The sequence below is a fragment of the Elephantulus edwardii genome, unplaced genomic scaffold, assembly GCF_000299155.1.
Source record: "Elephantulus edwardii isolate Elephantulus edwardi_28Jun2011 unplaced genomic scaffold, EleEdw1.0 scaffold00011, whole genome shotgun sequence".
Lineage (NCBI taxonomy): Eukaryota > Metazoa > Chordata > Mammalia > Macroscelidea > Macroscelididae > Elephantulus > Elephantulus edwardii.
The window spans coordinates 344478-360903 of NW_006399761.1; the positions used below are offsets into that span (position 1 = coordinate 344478).

The 16426-nt window shown below is 52.2% G+C and overlaps 1 protein-coding gene across 3 annotated transcripts in view; it reads right to left on the reverse strand.

The window, feature by feature from the left end:
* Positions 1–1941: 1941 nt before the first annotated feature.
* Positions 1942–16426, reverse strand: part of SEMA4F (sema domain, immunoglobulin domain (Ig), transmembrane domain (TM) and short cytoplasmic domain, (semaphorin) 4F) — a 27691-nt gene continuing 13206 nt past the window's right edge. For 2 of the 3 annotated variants that reach the window (XM_006880824.1, XM_006880823.1), the window contains 9 exons: positions 11609–11728; positions 11368–11519; positions 10294–10472; positions 9962–10109; positions 9353–9575; positions 9131–9240; positions 8855–9015; positions 3200–3258; positions 1942–2552 (listed from right to left, as the gene is read on the reverse strand). In XM_006880824.1, coding sequence (XP_006880886.1) covers positions 1942–2552; positions 3200–3258; positions 8855–9015; positions 9131–9240; positions 9353–9575; positions 9962–10109; positions 10294–10472; positions 11368–11519; positions 11609–11728 — 1763 coding nt within the window. The remainder of the gene's footprint in view (positions 2553–3199; positions 3259–8854; positions 9016–9130; positions 9241–9352; positions 9576–9961; positions 10110–10293; positions 10473–11367; positions 11520–11608; positions 11729–16426) is intronic. The other variant, XM_006880825.1, reaches the window with a different exon arrangement.

Consider the following 16426-nt stretch of genomic DNA (forward strand, 5'->3'; position numbering starts at 1 on the left):
TTCCGCTCAGGCTTCAGCACAGCCAAGTTCTGGAGTCCGTGAGCAGGCGGGAGCCAACTGCGGCTTAAATGAGGGCTGTCCCCACCAGGGCGTAGGTCTAGGGGTCACCTGGAGTGCTAAAGCCAGGCCCAGTATGCCAGGGAACAGGAAGGAGCCCTTGGTGGGGGATGGGGAGGACGCCATGGTGCCTAACACCGACAGTGAGTACATAGTGCTTTATTGTTTACACGTTTCTCATCTAATCCTGGAGCAGCCCTGAGGTAGGTATTACTATCCCCATTTTACAGATGAGCAAACTGATATCCCTCGGGTAGGCCACCTGCCAACAATGACAAATTTATTAGTGGCAAAATCACTGGTAACTCCGAAGCCAAGGGCACTCTTGGGCAGTTCCTGGGCTGCCGCCAGGTCGAGGGGAGCTGAGAGCGTCAGCCGGGGAGGCTGGTCTGTTCACCGGAGCCCACGGGGGCACCTCACCGGGAAGGAATGAGGCACATTCACAGGCCAAGGCTGGGCCGAGCAGGAGCTTGGAGCATCTGGGAGAGCGAAGCGGGAAGGTGTCTGGCACTCTGGTTGGCTGCTGCCGGGTTCTTCCGACCCTGTGACCCTGTGGGTGCAGGCAGAGCTCGTCCACAGGCTGTGACCTTCCGGGAGCAGAACATCATGCGGGTTCGCCACAGTCATCCTGGTGTGTTCAGACCACCTTCAGCTCTTGGCCATGCACCGTTTGTGCCTTCTAGAAGCAGGTCTCTCCAGAGATGCACAGGGCTCATCTCCACAGCCCGCAGACACGGGAGGTCCAGCAGCTGCACGTCCAGGGGCCAGCTGCAGGGAGGCGCAGCAGGACCGCCTTGCACACAGCCCAGACGGGACGCAGCCCAGAAGGGACGCACTGACCTCAGGCCAGGGCTCTGACCTCAGGTTGGGGCTTCTCCGACTTTGTTAAGAGTTTTTGTTAGAGGGTCTGACAAAAGCCATAAAACCTCCCCCAGGGGGAAAAAATGCATACAAGTACACACAACATTTTGCATCCGATTTAGGGAGTCCGAGGACCCCAGGTGGAAACGCCCTGCCAGAGGGCGTTACCCTGAGAAAACTGCTGAAGGGACCTGAACCCAGCACGCTCGCTTCCCCGCTGCCCTTTCGTCTTCTGAGAATGTTGACGAAGTTTTTTTCCCCGGGATCTGAGGAATGGGGAGCAGCCCACACCAGCCAGGGGGGCTCGGCTGCGCCGTGGCAGTGGTGAAAGCCAGGAGGCAGAGGGATAGGCAGGGTGACGGGAACGGCTGCCCTCCCCCAGAAGGTCACTTGGGGCCCCTTCCTCCACGCAAACGGAGAGAAGGGCTGTGGGGGTCCCTGGCGAGGGAAAGGCAGGCGGATCCCTCACTGGTTCTGGACGATGGGGTTCCGCAGCCTTCCCCTGTGACCCCCACAAACACAAGCCAGCACTGGCCAGTCGCTCATGCATGTGCGGCCGGGCGGGCAGTGGACACCATGTATGTACACGCGCTCCCTGACGGGAGAGACCGAGGGCAAGAGAGGCCTCGGGGCAGAGGCTCCGTGTGGCACTCAGGGCCCATGCAGATACACTGGGGGCGTCTGCAGAATCCCGTACCTCCACAGCTTCTCCTGGCCAGGGCCCAACCAGAAGCAGAAGCCATGGTATTTTGTGCCTCACCCCCAACACTCATGGGCCCAGGAGAGGGGGCCACAGAGAAAGGGATCGCAGAGGAAGGAGGCAGGGCGGGGAAGGCCCCGTTAGCTGCAGAACGGCTGCCAGGACCTTCCGTGGGGCCCAGGAAAGAGACAGCCGGGCCTGCACCCTGCATGTTAGCCCTTCTAAGCCCAGACAGGGCGCACACGGAAGTCCAAGTGACCGCTCAGACTCAGTGGCCACTCGATCCCAGGGACCACCAAGCCCCAGCGGTCACCTGGCCAGCTCTAGATGGACGTTTCGTCACACGTGGCAAGCGGAGCTCCAGTGAGCCGAACATGGGCTGGGCCGGGGCAAGGATCAAGCAGGAAGGGTGGAGGGAAGCCCCCAAACCCACTGCCCCTCTTGCCCAGGGCCAGGGGCAGCCTCTCGTCCTCAGGAGACGGGGAGGGAGGGTCCTGGCTGTAGCTGGTGGTCCCGGATGGCGGGGCCCCCAGGTCCAAGCCCACCTTGTCCCGTGCCAGCAGTTCCCTCTGTCGCCGTCGCTGCTGCCGCCGGCCGACCAGAAGGAGAGTCAGGGAGGCAGCCAGAAACCCCAGGAAGAAGCCAGCCAGCCCGGCCCCCACGGTGCGGGCCCGGTTCGAGGGGCCCCGGCGGCTCCCCCACACCAGGCTGTACGCGGCCACCACCCGCGCAGCACCCCCCTCCTGGCATTCACAGGCATAGGCACCCACGGCCCTGGGGGTCACCACCACTTCCAGCCCATCGCGCCGTGGGGTGAGGGCGGTCACCCCTCCAGGCTGGTGCCACACGCAGGACGCCCACGCCGAGCTGGGGGTGCACGGCAAGACCACGTGTGCAGCTGTCGCCACGGGAATCTCAAACACCACCGGGTGTTCTGGGGGAGACAGCAGGGGCACAGAACGGGGGGACACGGGTCAACAGCAACAACAGGAGCACAGGACAGGGGGACATGGGTCAACAGCAGTTACACAGAACTAAATGCATCCCAACAATTGAAACCCAATGCAAACCAAAGGTGGTATAAGGCAACATATATGAATGAAACCGCACGTACAAATTCTTATACACAAACCAATTTAAAATAGGTTCAAACTTTGAAAAAAAATTTTAAATTAAAAAGGGGAAAAAAAGTGGGCTCTGGTGGCCTAGTGGCAAGAAGCTGCACTGCAATCCCAGAGGTATGTGGTTCGAATCCACCAGAACCTCTTCTGGAGAAGGAGGGGCAATCTCCTCCCGTAGCAGTCAGATGCGATTTGACAGTACACACACAAAAATTATAAAATTTTTAAAAATAAAATACATTTTTTAAAAAGTTTTTAAAAACAGTAGTGAGAAGGTCAGGCACAGAGGCAAAGAGAGATGGGGGGTGATTCTGAATAGGAGGAGAGGCAGTGGACACAGAGAGAAGACCCCCAGAGAGTCGCCAGAGCCAGGCCTCCCAGAAGGTCTGCAGTGGGTCCCAGACTGAGACCTGCTAACCTTTTCAGCCCACCCAGCCCCATTTCCCTGCACCGTACAGACCTGCGGGCTCCTTGGGGCACAGAGAGGAGACGTCGGCTGACTCCATGCCTTGCACCATCCTGTGAGGAGAACATGGGGTAAGAGCAGGGCCAGCACCCCCACATCCTCAGAGTCGGGACCGTGCACCTGCCAGCACGTGTCCGACCATCTCGTAGGCCGCTCTCACCACGCCCCACGTGCCCGGCACTCAACGTCCCCCCAGCCGAAGCCCCCATGTCTCTGCACTCCCCCTCCTGACGTCGGCCTTGTCCAACCCCACACTGACTCCCAGCGTTGCGTGGCCAACCCAACTGGAAAAGAGGCCTGACGTCAGTGCTGTCAAAACAAGTAAGAGCTGCAGCTGCTCGCCCACAGCCACACGATGTCTACGGGGAAAATATTTAAAAGGTGTTTAACTTCTTCTCTGTTCTTTAAGAAAAAGAAGCCACACTGCCATAAAAGCGAGTAAAAGTTCTGTGGCGGCCGCCCCCTTCTATCATCTTGATCTCCAGGGACACTCCAAGGGACTCCTCACTTCTACGGACCCCCTTCAGCACAGTCTGGGGGAGGCTGTGACGGACGGACAGGCAAGCTGTTTGTGAGGAGCCCCGTGGCATCACCCTTTGCGGTGATGGTGGCGGGGTCCTGCGATGCCTCTGCTTTAAGTGCTCAAGGAAGACGTTCTGGGCATACAAAATCCCTGACCAGAGATGGACGAGCTTGAGGGTGGACCCCTCAGGAAATGAGTTCTGGGGTGGGTATCAGAGGACCAAGATAGACAAGTGCAGCTGAGCTTGGGAAATGCGCGGGGGCTCCGAGGTCTGGGCCTGGCGTCTCTGCCGTGTGTGAGCCGAGGTCTGAAGGGTGCAATCTACGGAAGCGTCCACTCAAACCACCAGCACACACATCCACGCATACACCTGAAGGAGACCCCCAAGGCTTACCAACACAGGATGCCCTGGCCAACAACCTGCTTCTTATGATGGCTATGAAGACCATAAAGAACTTTTCTTTTTTCCGAGGTTAGACCAGGCCAGGGTCCTTTAACCACAGGCAAGAAGCTGGCCAACCCTTCCATGCAATCGCTATGTTATAGCCCCATTTAGTTGAAATCTACTCTTGAGTAAGAGATGACACCCAAACTCACACAATTGAAAATAAAAATAGATACGTGTTATGATTACTCTGATGTACCAGTTACAACCTCAAACATTTTCACTTGTTTTAACATGTCTGAATTTATCTGCTTTATTTCTAAAGATAAAAACTTACTTTTTTTGTCTTTAGGGAAAAAAAGACTTGTAACCTTTAAATTAACAGGGTTCTAAGACCCCAGTTTTGGAAATCTTAAGGTGTGTTTAAGAAAAATACAAGTAGTCCATTAAAAATGTTTCACAGAGAATGAATAAAGAACAAAAGGCAATTAATAAGCTTATCAAGCAATTGTAATAATGGACACTTTTGGGTCCCAAATGACACAAACTTTAAAAAAAAATACACAAGTAGGAAAACTGGAACATTGGCTGGATTTTTAAAAACTTTTTCCTGTAATGTGAAAATTGACTGAGAAAACTGGGTTCTTTTCCATCAAGAGTTCACTCCCACTTTGATCTGTGACCTTGACATTGACTGTCCCGTCGCACTTCCTCACGCTGACCCCGTCCACTCATCCTTCTTTCACCTATCCTTGCCTTTGAGCTCTATCCCAGAGCAAATGCTGCCCTTTCAAACCTGAAGCCTGGTTCTTCTAAGCAGCGGACACCTCGTCCGCATCACAGGCCTACTGTCTGACTGGAAGGTAAGTCTGGCCGCAGCCTCGAAGAGTGTCTCGGGACCATGTCTTGGAGCTCCCACCCGTGTCCATCAAGCCACGCCAACAAGCCAAGCCTTTTTAGGGGCGTCTGTCCTACTGTGGTTAGAGAGATCAGCAAAGGCACCAGAGTCCCGTCCTCCTGGGCTCGGGGTCAGAGTCCGGAGTTCTGGGTCATTTGTCCTTTAGAGCAGCAGGTCAGAACCCTGACCTGACCAGCACCATCCTCACAACCTCAGGCCCTGCTGCAGTCACTGGGCCGCCCATCCCGTCGGCAGCCTTCCTCGCTTTCTCCGGCCCTCCACCTTTCCCAGCACGATGTCTTGTTCTAAGAACCTGCCCCTCTGACAACATGAACAAAATAGGAGATGAAGAGTCACCATCCTGGCCTCTGAGAAGCCTCCTGGCTGCACTCTCTCCAAGACAGACTTGTTTGTGTTTACGTCAGAGCATAGTCAATACTTTTTGCTAATGTTGTTAGGTGCCATCGAGTCGCTTGCGACTCATAGCGACACCATGTACAAGAGCTCTATACGTTCTTCTATCCTGTGCCAACCTAGCCATCTCAAACGCACTTATTCCCACCTCTCCAGTCACAGAATCGATCCATCTCATCAAAGGTCTTCCTCTCTTCACCGCCCCTCCACTCTGCCGAACATGATGTCCCTCTCCAAGGACCAGTCCCTCCTTGCAACATGCCCAAAATATGTCATTTTGTTTTGCCAATAGCTTCTCAAATTATTTGCTCAGCAAACTGATTAAACAAGAGCAGAGAAAGGCTAGAACTCTGATGCATCTCTTTGAAGCTACGCAGCGCTTCCTTGTTCTGACTGAATGACTACTTAGTGGTCTATGCGTAGGTTTTGCATAAATGCAATTATGCAAATTGTGTCCCAGGGTCCCCATTATTCTAAATGCCACGGATCATTTATTATGATCTACACAGACTCACGCCTTCCTGTCGGCAATAAAACACAAGTAAACCTCTTTCCGGGTTTTCTCCGCTTTTGATTAGCAGGTGGTGCAGAGGGTGCGCAAATAACAGGTTAAAAGTACTCTCACATAGGAGATAAAAGACGTAAGCGGTTAAATGACAAAAACGCACGAACAGTAAACCCGGAGGGGAGGCTGCCGGCCTCACAGCCAGCAGGGAGAAGTAAAACAAGGAGATCATCTTTTTGCCTTTAAGACTTGGAAAGATTCAAATAAATCCTCCCCACTTAAGAAAAAGATGTGAAGGGAAATGTGTATTTTCCCAAATACTTGTATGAACCCCAGAAGTGTATACAAAACTGGGCCAGTGTAAATTTGATGATGGGTCAAAATTAGAAGAGTTTGGTTACATTAATAAACGGTAATCGTAAAATGCCTATGAATGATTGTAAAAAAAAATCAGTATTTGTAAAGCCTTCACTGAAATAAAAAATAAAATACAGTCCAAAAGAATAAGAGAATATGACAAAGGAGGAAGAAGAAAGAGGCTTGGTGTGTCTGGTGCGTCCAGGAAACCAGTTCTTAACTCAAGAGATTACAATGGGTCATCTTCACGTGCAAACCCTCCTTTACAGTACTGCCTGGCGGGAGCTGCCTGGGGCTGTCCCCCGAGCGCTGGGCCACTTCCCTGGGCAGCGTGAGTCTGTGAAGGGAGATAAAGTCCCTCCTCAACAGCCTGTTCCTGACTTCCTGCCATCCACCTTCAATGCCCCACCTGTCCCCATTCTCAAGAAGAGAAGCTACAGATAGGTGCCTATGTCTTTTTGCTCAACTCCTGGAAAGTAAACAGGAAACTATTTTTATAAAGTTCCTAGAAAAGAATTTCTTTTTTTCACTAGGAGCATGATATATCCATCAACTGCTTGTTAATGAACTTCTGATGAAAGTGGGTTATAATAGCCCAAAGTGAACAAAAGGTGATGACAAGTTAGGAAATTGATTAGTAAAGAAATGATGTGGCTTGGACTAGGGTAGTAGACAGAGAGAGAGAGAGGAAAGGAGAGAGGGGAGAGGGGAGAGGAGAGAGGAGAGAGGGGAGAAGGGAGAGGGGAGAGGAGAGAGAATGCACGTGTGAGTGTGTGTGTGTGTGTGTGTGTGTGTGTGTGTGTACAGACGTGTAAGAAACTCAAACTCTTTGCCTCAAATTGGAACTCATCCCCCCAGCTGACCATGCAGTGGGTATCCAGAGGTTATGAACAACACAGGAAGAAACTATCTTTCTCCTGTGAAGCAGCTGGCAGATTTGAGCTGCCTGACTTTGGGCTGGTAGCATAACTCCTTACCTATCAGACCACCAGAGACCCCATATATATGTATACATGTATCTGTGCTTACATACACACATGCCTTTATGTGTGTGTATGTGTGTACACATATATGCTTCTCTGTATGTATGTGTCTATAGAAAGGTTTATAAAAAGGAAACGGCTCACACACTTGTAGAGACTGGCCAGTCCCAGGTCCATGGGTCAGATGTCAGGTGAGAGGCTTCTCCTGAGTCATGCAGCTGCAGGGGCTGATGAATCCAAGACTGGCCGGTGAGACAGCAGGCTGCTAGCTGCACAGGCTGACAAGTCCAAGGTCAGCAGGCAGTGTCACTGGCTGCTGGCTCAAGTGCAAACAACCAGAGGTGAGATGGTGACCAGTGAGATGCAGGACCCAGATGAAGCAAAAAGCAAGAGAGCTTTGCGGGAAGGTTCACATTATTTTCTACGCAGGTCACACCCCCAAGGAAATTCCCTTCATCTGACTGGCTGCTCAAAGCAGACCTCGTCATGGAAGGGACTTCAAAAGCATGACTACGTCCTAAGTGCCACCCAGAGAGTCACGGGCAAGTTGACATGAAGACTTCACTGTCGCAAAGGTGGACTGAGGATGCATTTTGGAGTTAGAATCAATACACCTAAACGCACACCTACAACCAGGGAGTCGACCTCAACTCCTGGTGACCGCTGGGTTTCTGAAGCTATGAATCTTGATAGAAGACACTGCCCATCTTTCTCCCACAGAGCAGCTGGTGGAGTTGAACAACTAACCCTTTGGTTGGCAATGCAACACCGTTCTGCACTGCCAGGGCTCCGTAGCATGCTGCAATCTAACATGGCTGGTTTCTGGGTGGAGCGACTAGACAAACAGAGGTTCCTTTATGGAGGAGGAGAAAAGCCGAGGAGGAGCTTACGAGGACAGGACGGAAGACAGCGAGCACAGACTTTCGAGAGCTTAAGCTGTTTGTGAAGAACCAAGGGGGCCCAGCTGGACTGAGAGCTCTGCAGCCCGGGACTGGACGGGGATCCGTGGGACTGGACGGGAATCTGTGGGACAGGATGGGGATCTATGGGACTGGACGGGGATCTGTGGTGTCGTCAGCATTGAGATCGCACTGAAAGTGAGAACAAAGTCACCCGGAGAGAGTGCACGGTGAAAGGGGCTCCAGGACAGAGCCTGGAAGAGCCCAGCACACGTGCTCAGCACGCAGGCTCGCCACTGAGGCTGGGAGGAAAAGCCAGGAAGCGCAGAGTCAGAGAGAGCAAGAGGAAAGAGCTTTTCAAGAAATGATGTTGCAGGCAGCTCTGGAAACCTGCTCAGAGTTCTCGTAAGATGGAAACAGAGACGTGTCCACTAGAGTCAGCAAGGTGGAGGCCAACCACAAGGTCAGAGCAGATCGAGGGGAGAGGCAAGGACCCTGAAGTAGTAGGACAGGATGGACAGACAGATGCGTCAGTTTGGACTGGCACATAAGTAACACAGACACTAAGAGACTGGAGAGGGCACAAAGAGTGCAGCGTCGCCAGATGGGTAAGATACAGACAGAGGCGTGTGAAGTGAGCAGAGCCCTGGGATTGCAGGGACGAGGCCAGCGCGGCCACACTCACCCTCCATGCTCCCCAGCGTGTGGCACACAGGCCCCCAGCCGGAAGCTCCAGGCACAGGCAGGGTCTTGGGCCAGGATGCACTCTGCGCAGCTCTGCAGACGGCCACAGTTCGCGGTGTTCACCTGGGTCACCTCGGTGCGGGAGCCCACCAGGACCCAGGCCTGGAGAGGGGAGCAGGCATGGAGACACGCTGCATCTTTCAACGTGACTCGGGGTCCCTGGCTTGCGCTGGATTCAGATCCCTCCCCACCAGACCCCCCAGAATCTACAACTCACTTGGTAAAACTTCATGGTCTCAATGGGCTGGGGCTCTGAGAACAGGGCCAGGTCCTCCAGGACGCTGAGCTGACGTCCGATCTGCACTGCCCGGTGCAGGTGCCCGTTCTCTAGGAGAGAGACAAGGACAGGGCACAGTGACACCCCTGTGCTGCCCGGGCCGAGGACACCCAGCACGACGAGGCCTCTCCTGGGAGACACCTGCTGAGCCTGTGACTATACCTGTCCCCAGGTAGAGCACATTATAGTCCCTCCCCGACAGGCTGGTCACTGTGTGTGCCACCACTCTGACATAGACTGTCTCTGTGGTGACCAGCAGCGGGTGGCTGTCAGCTGGAAGGACTGGCGTGTCCATCAGTGGATGGTCCCGGATGAAGGTGAGCACACGGTCAGGCAGCGACAGGGATGAAGCGAACTGCCGGTGCTTCATGTTGTTGGTGATGCACTGGAGGAAATGGGTGAACCCCAAAGTCAGGAATGGCTGGGAGGCTCGGGTCCTTACAAGAACCCCGTCAAAGGCCTATCAAGAATCAGGGCGGGCCCTCGCCTCTCCAGGCCAACGCTGGGGGCCGGGACACGTCACTGTCCAGGACAGTCTGTCACGGGCCAGGCCCTCACCTCTCCAGACCGGGGCTGGGGACCAGGGCACGTCTGTCCAGGATGGGCAGTCCCCGGGTCAGACCTTCACTCCTCCAGGCCGGAGCTCCGGACCAGGGAACGTCACTGTCCAGGACAGTCTGTCACGGGCCAGGCCCTCACCTCTCCAGGCCGACACTGGTGGCCAGGACACGTCACTGTCCAGGACGGGCAGTCCCCGGGCCAGGCCCTCACCTCTCCAGGCCGGGGCTGGGGCACATCATTGTCCAGGACAGGCAGTCCCCGGCTGCAGTCATGCTTCGTCTCTCTGAAGGGACCGCTGAGCGCTGTGCGAATGTCCTGGGGTTGGAAAGCACAGACAGCGGAGATGGCAGCTCCTTCCCTGCAGAGTCAGAGGCCGGACCAGATGTGGAGAGAGCAGATACGCGGAGAACCACTCACTCGTCAATCGAGATGACACCCGAGGAAGGTGCAGAGCCAGGCTGTCGGGGAGGGAGGCCCGGCCCTGGCAGCGTGTCCCCCACACCGCTCCCACCCGTCATCTCCTTCGCACCAGGACCCCTCACCACTGGGAGGAAAAGATGCCGTAAAACACGGGGGTCCTGGCTCCACGTTCAGGTCGCAGGATGGCCATGTCCTGCAGGACACTGGAGGCCCGGCCATGCTCGGGCCCTGGACACACCAGGTCAGCCTTCAGAAATGTCGTCCACCTCTGCTGGAGGGTCTTCCGGCCCCCGAGGTCCCCCTGGAGTGACATGAGCGTGAGAAGCTCTCTTTAGAAGACCAACACCGTGGGAGGCGTATAGAGGACAACCCATGCTTCCTCCGTGACTGCAGGGCAGACACAGACAGACAAACAACGAATCAGACACAAAAATGCAAGAGTAGAGATACAGACAGAGAAGCTGGGAGGTGGGGCGATACAGGGATCTGACCTCGGAGTGCACAGGTCACAGACAAAAGGCCCTGACTGGTCACCTGTGTGTCCCCCGGCTACCTCACTTAGGCCTCACAACACGCTTTAGAGACGGACACAATTAGCATCTTCGTCTACAGGAGAGGTTCAGTGATGTCGGCGACCTTCCTAGGGTCACACAGGAAGGGCACGGCAGAGCAGGGCCTCAAAGCCGGGCCTTCAGTCCCCAGGTCCTGCCTGTAACCCTTACACTAGGCTTTCTCCTGGTCACAGTGTGTCATGAGGCTGAAGATGGAGCCCTTCCCCAAGCTCCCTGAGGAGAAGCCAGAGCCGAGGACAAACAGAAGGCAGAGGGGAAGGAGACAGAGGAGAGAAGCAGACACAGAATGAGAGAGGAACAGGGGCAGAGGAGAGGTGCTGACACAGAGAACGCAAGGGGACCAGGGACAGAGGAGACAGACACAGAACAGAGGGGACCAGGGACAGAGGAGACAGACACAGAACAAACAGAGGGGGCCAGGGCAGAGGAGAGGTGCTGACACGGAGAACGAGAGGGGGCCTGGGACAGAGGAGACAGACACAGAACGAGAGAGGACCTGCGACAGAGGAGAGGTGCTGACACAGAGAACGAGAGGGGACCGGCAGCCATGGGGAGGTGCAGACACAGAGGCAAGAGGGGCCAGCACAGGCCGAGCCAGGCCCCCAGACGGGACGCAGGTCTCACCGCACACACGCGGGCCACCCGTGGAACCCGAATGCGCTCGTATGAGTCGAACGCCCGCGCAGACTCCGTGAAGAAGAAGAAGACTTCGTCGTCTCCATCCTCATCCCCCCACTCGGCGGGGCTCAAGGCCACGGCTGAGACGAAGGCTGGGGCTGGGGAGGCCAGAGCACTTAAGCCCATGACACCCCTCCTGCTGCCCCACCAAGCTGCCCCAGTCCCCAGCCCCTGGTCCCATCCGCACCACTAAGCCAGGACGGCAAGGTCTCTGTCCGGATCCAGTCTTCGGCGGGGCCCACGGCCCGGGAGATAATGGGCTCAGTGCCCAGGTAGTTCTTCACGGTGGCCGTGTAGAGGACGCCTCCTGTGGTGCAAGGGGGGACAGGGGTGTGAGGACCACAGAGGACAGGAGGGTGAGGCCCACAGGGGACAGGGGTGTGAGGTCCACAGGGGACAGGCGTGTGAGGTCTACAGGGGACAGGAGTGTGAAGTCCACAGGGGACAGGGGTGTGAGACCCACAGGAGACAGGGGTGTGAGGCCCCAGGAGAGAGCGGGAACCAAGCGGAGGCAGAAGCCACTGGGACCGAGCTCCCCACGGGCCTGGAAGGAGAGGGCTCGAGGGCAGAGTGGAAACCCGAGTGGAGGAGAAACTGCCTGATTGTTGCAGCTCCAAAGGGGCGATGGAGGCCTCCCCTAGAGGAACTGGTTATTGTTCCATAATCACACAAGCCGACAACTTTTTATTTTTAGTTAAGGCACTTGTTGGAACTAATAGAATTAGCAACATTGCAAATTACAAGACAAACACAAAAATCAGTTGGGTTCCTCTACACTATCAAAGACCACTCTAAAAAGGAAATCAGGAAAATAATACCATTTATAATAGCTCCCAGAACAATGGTTTTAAAGCCCAAAACTTGGGAATTAACCTAGGACATAAAAGACGCATACAATGAGAATTACAAAACACTACCTACCAGAGATGTATGAAAATGAGAAGAATTCTTTTGGACTGCAAAAGAAGGGGTCACTCTGTCTGGGGGGGTGCAATCAGGGCGCTCCTTAGCCAAGGGGAGCGAAGCTTCACACGCTGTGCACGTTGTCAGGACATCAGGCAGGGGAAGGTGGAGGGTCAGAGGAAGAGAACACGACCCTCAAACAATGGATGGACGCAGTGACCATGACAATGGCCTTGAGCACATGAGTGAGGACCACTATATACACAGAAACCAACTCAAAATGGGTCCAAAACCTTCATGCTAAGCTGAAGGCCATAAAATTCCTGGAAGAAAACTACAGGACCTAACAACCTTCTGAAAAAACAGGATAACAAATCTAACAGCAACTTCAGAAATAGGAGACGGAGTAGACAAGTGAAACTTCACAGAAATTACAAATTTGCACTCATCCAAAGCAAACCAATATAAAATAAAAAATAGTATTTACAAAACAATGTTACCACAAGAGTAAATTAGGGAGTCTAAAAACTAGGGAAAATGTTCAAGAACAACTTGTCCAATGTTGTTAATATGCCGTCTAGTCTGAACCAACCTAGAGCTGACCCCCCCAGCATATGTTTAGAGGCTGTAAATCAAACAAGAGGAGATTTCCCATCATTCTCCTGCAGGGCAGGTGGTGGATCCGAACTGCCAGCCTCTGGGTTGGTAGGGCAAAGCCCTACCATGAGGCCAGGAGAGTTCTGTTACTCAATGTCGCTGTTGTTGTGTGAAGAAGAATGCGGCATCAGGATCAAAGCAAGAGTCATCAATAACCTGTGTTAAACAGATAACGCAGCCTTGCTTGCTGAAAGTGAGGAGGGCTTGAGCCAAATGCTGCAGAAGATTAAGGACTGCAGCCTTCGGTGTGGATTGCACCTCAGTGTCAAGAAAACAGAGGTCCTTCACCACAGGACTAACAATCAACGTTATGATAGCCGGAGGAAGGACTGAAGCTGTTACCGATGTCACTGTGCTTGGATCAACACCCTTGGTACCAGCAGTCAGGAAATCAGGAGACGCATTGCACTGGGCAAGTCTGTGGTCAGGGACTTCTCCAAAATGCTGAAGAGCAATGATTTCAGGTTGAAGACTAAAGTGCAGGTTGTGGTGCCAGAGAATACTGACTATCCCACAGACTTCCAAGAGGACAAACAGATAAGTCTTGAAGGGAGTGCAGCCGGAGTGCTCTTTGGAGGTAAAGATGACCAAAGCTGTGTCCATACTCTGGACATGTAGCCGGGCGAGGCTACTCTCTGAAGAGGGTCAGCTCTGACTAAGAGCTGTTGACTGTGAGTCTTCTGAGCTTTATGTTAAAGCATAACCATAGCAATGGTTTTTCTCTTGTAATCCGTAAGAAGTCTCTGAGCTTCTTGGCAAGTGCTTTAAACCTTTCTCAGTTTCAGCAAGCACAGCTGTGTCTTCCACATAATGCACACTGTTGTGGAGCCTTCTCCAATTATTTCTTCAGCAAACAGATTGAACAGGTTTGGTGAAGGGACACAGCCTGGCTGCACACCTTTCTGGATTTTTAATCACACAGCAGTTCCTTCGCTCTGTTTGAACAACTGCTTCTTGGACTGTGTACAGGTTCCATATGAACACTACTAAGTGTCCTGGGATTCTCATTCTTCTCAACGTTATCCATAATTTATTATGATCTACTCAGTCAAACACATTTTCATAGTCAGTAAAACGTAAGTAAACATCTTCCTGATATTCTCTGCTTTCAATCGAGATCAGTCTGGAATTAGCGATGATATCCCTTGTTCCATAGCCTCTTTTAAGTCCAGCTTGAAATTCTGACAGCTCCCTGTTGCTGTACTTTTCCAGTTGCATTTTGGTCTTTTTTTACTTTTTCTTAATATTTTATTATATTTTGTGTGTGTGCCATCAAATCAGATCTGACTGGTACAGGAGGAGATTGCCCCTCCTTCTCCAGCAGAGCATCTGGTGGATTTGAACCTTGTGCCTCTGGGATTGCAGTGCAGCTTCTTGCCACAAGGCCACCAGAGCTCCCTTTCCAGTTGCCTTTTTAAATGATCTTCAGCGAGATCCTCAATAATTTCCACACTCAGTTGGATCATCTTTTCCTGGAATGGACACAAATGTGGATCTTTTCCAGTCACTTCTCGGGGATAACTAGCATTTCTAAAAACAAGACAAAAAGCATTCCAGGCAGAGCCAAAGAAGAGCTGGGGCTCCGAAGGGCGCAGTACAGAGCTAGAAACCCCCGCTGAGACAGGGATGGGCAAAGGAGGTCTTTCTGTCACCTGAGACTTTGAAAAGGATCTAAGTATGAAATTCCAGGCTGTGAAAAGAATCCAAGAGCCAGGCAGGCTGGGATTTGAACCCCATTTATCAGGGATATGATCTCAGGCAAATTAAAAACCCTACGTACACCTCAAGTTCTCTCAACGTAGACCTGGGATAGTAGCACTTTCCCTCAGCGCCGTGCTGTGGATTAAAGCAGGTAATGAGTATTGGACCTCAGCTAACAGCTGGCACATGTGGTAGCTGCAGCCTCTGAGGAAACCTCAATGCTGCTCATTCTGCGGCCAGAAGGAGAGGGAATCTACTAAAACACTGGCTGCTCATCCATTCTCCTTCTAAGTCTTTCAAGAAGGAGGACACTGAGACAACTTATCATCAGTCCTGGCAGCAAATAAAACTACAAAGGGCCATCCGTCTGTATTTTTAACTTCCGAGAATAAAAGAAAAGAAAGAAAAAGCTGATACATAAGCCAAGGTTGTGTTAATTATATGAAAAACCATATTTTGTATAATTAACTTCGGTAATGAAAAAATGTGGAAGGAGGAGTGGCATCCACTTCCGTAATAGCTTGCCTCCGGAAACCCTATGAACCTGGAGAGAGGATGAAAGGCACCCAAGCATCAAGGACTCTCCTTCACAGGGTCGCTATGAGTCGCCTGCGACTCGGCGGCACTTAACAACAACAACAACAATGATAAAATGCTCACTGCACTTGAAGAAAGGGAGCGCAGCTGGAGGCAGCCTTGTAGGTGGGAGAGGCGCTGCCAACCCAAAAGGCCCGCGGCTTAAATCCACCAACTGCTCTGTGTTACACCTGAAACAAAAGAAGCATCTGGAGTGATCACCTTAGAAAGTTGTCATTGCGAAGCTGGTTTTTGCTGAGTGACAATTTTGTACAATTAAGACATTCACAGCCACTAAAACTGAAGGACTATTTCCTAATGATCTCAAGGACTGGCTGAGTCTTTGCCAAAGACACTTGATAAAAAGCCAAGAAAAATGAAGCCACTGACTAAATAATTTTATTCAGATCTGAATGAGTATAAACAAGGTCTCACCAATTTCAACAGATGAGTGATAAAAATGACAACATTTGCTCTAGGCTCATCTTAAAAAACTTTTATGTTATTATTCTTCGGGGTGGGGGGGAGTGGCTCATTAACTGTCTAATTAAAGAACAGTTTTACAGGAAGTCCCCAAAATGGCAACAATTAAACCCTATAAATAAAGTAATAGCTGAGGGGGAAATGAAATGTTAGATCTTTCATTCCAAGTTTTGTTCATCCTTAAATGCTATCAGAGAGTAAAAAAGTAACGAAATCCCTTTATATCAAAGGAAGAAACTGAAGTAAGTCAGTAAAGAAAGATAACGCCACATCACTGAAGAGCAGGTTGGAAAATGTTAACTTTGCTCCCATTCGATGCAAAACGCCAAGCTAACTCCAAGCTAACTCCCAAACCGATCTAAGTGCCAAACATCCAGAGTGGGGAACAGAAGACCGGTTACTGTTTTGTAAGGGAGAAAAGGTTTAAAAAGCAACGATTCCGAGGAACAGCTATGAGTCTAGAACACTGATACTCGAAACCTAACAACCTCTTCAAGCTCGTGAGCGGAGAAGTTACAAAAAAAAAAAAAAAGGAAGCGGTAAAACATGAAGAAAAGCTCAAGTTCACTAACATTCCCTCTGTCTCTCATGGCCATTGTGTCTGAACCTGCTCAGAACGGACCCTACAGGGGTTTTGAAAGGCTATAACCCACACCGAGAAGAGACGGTCTTTGGAGAAGGACAT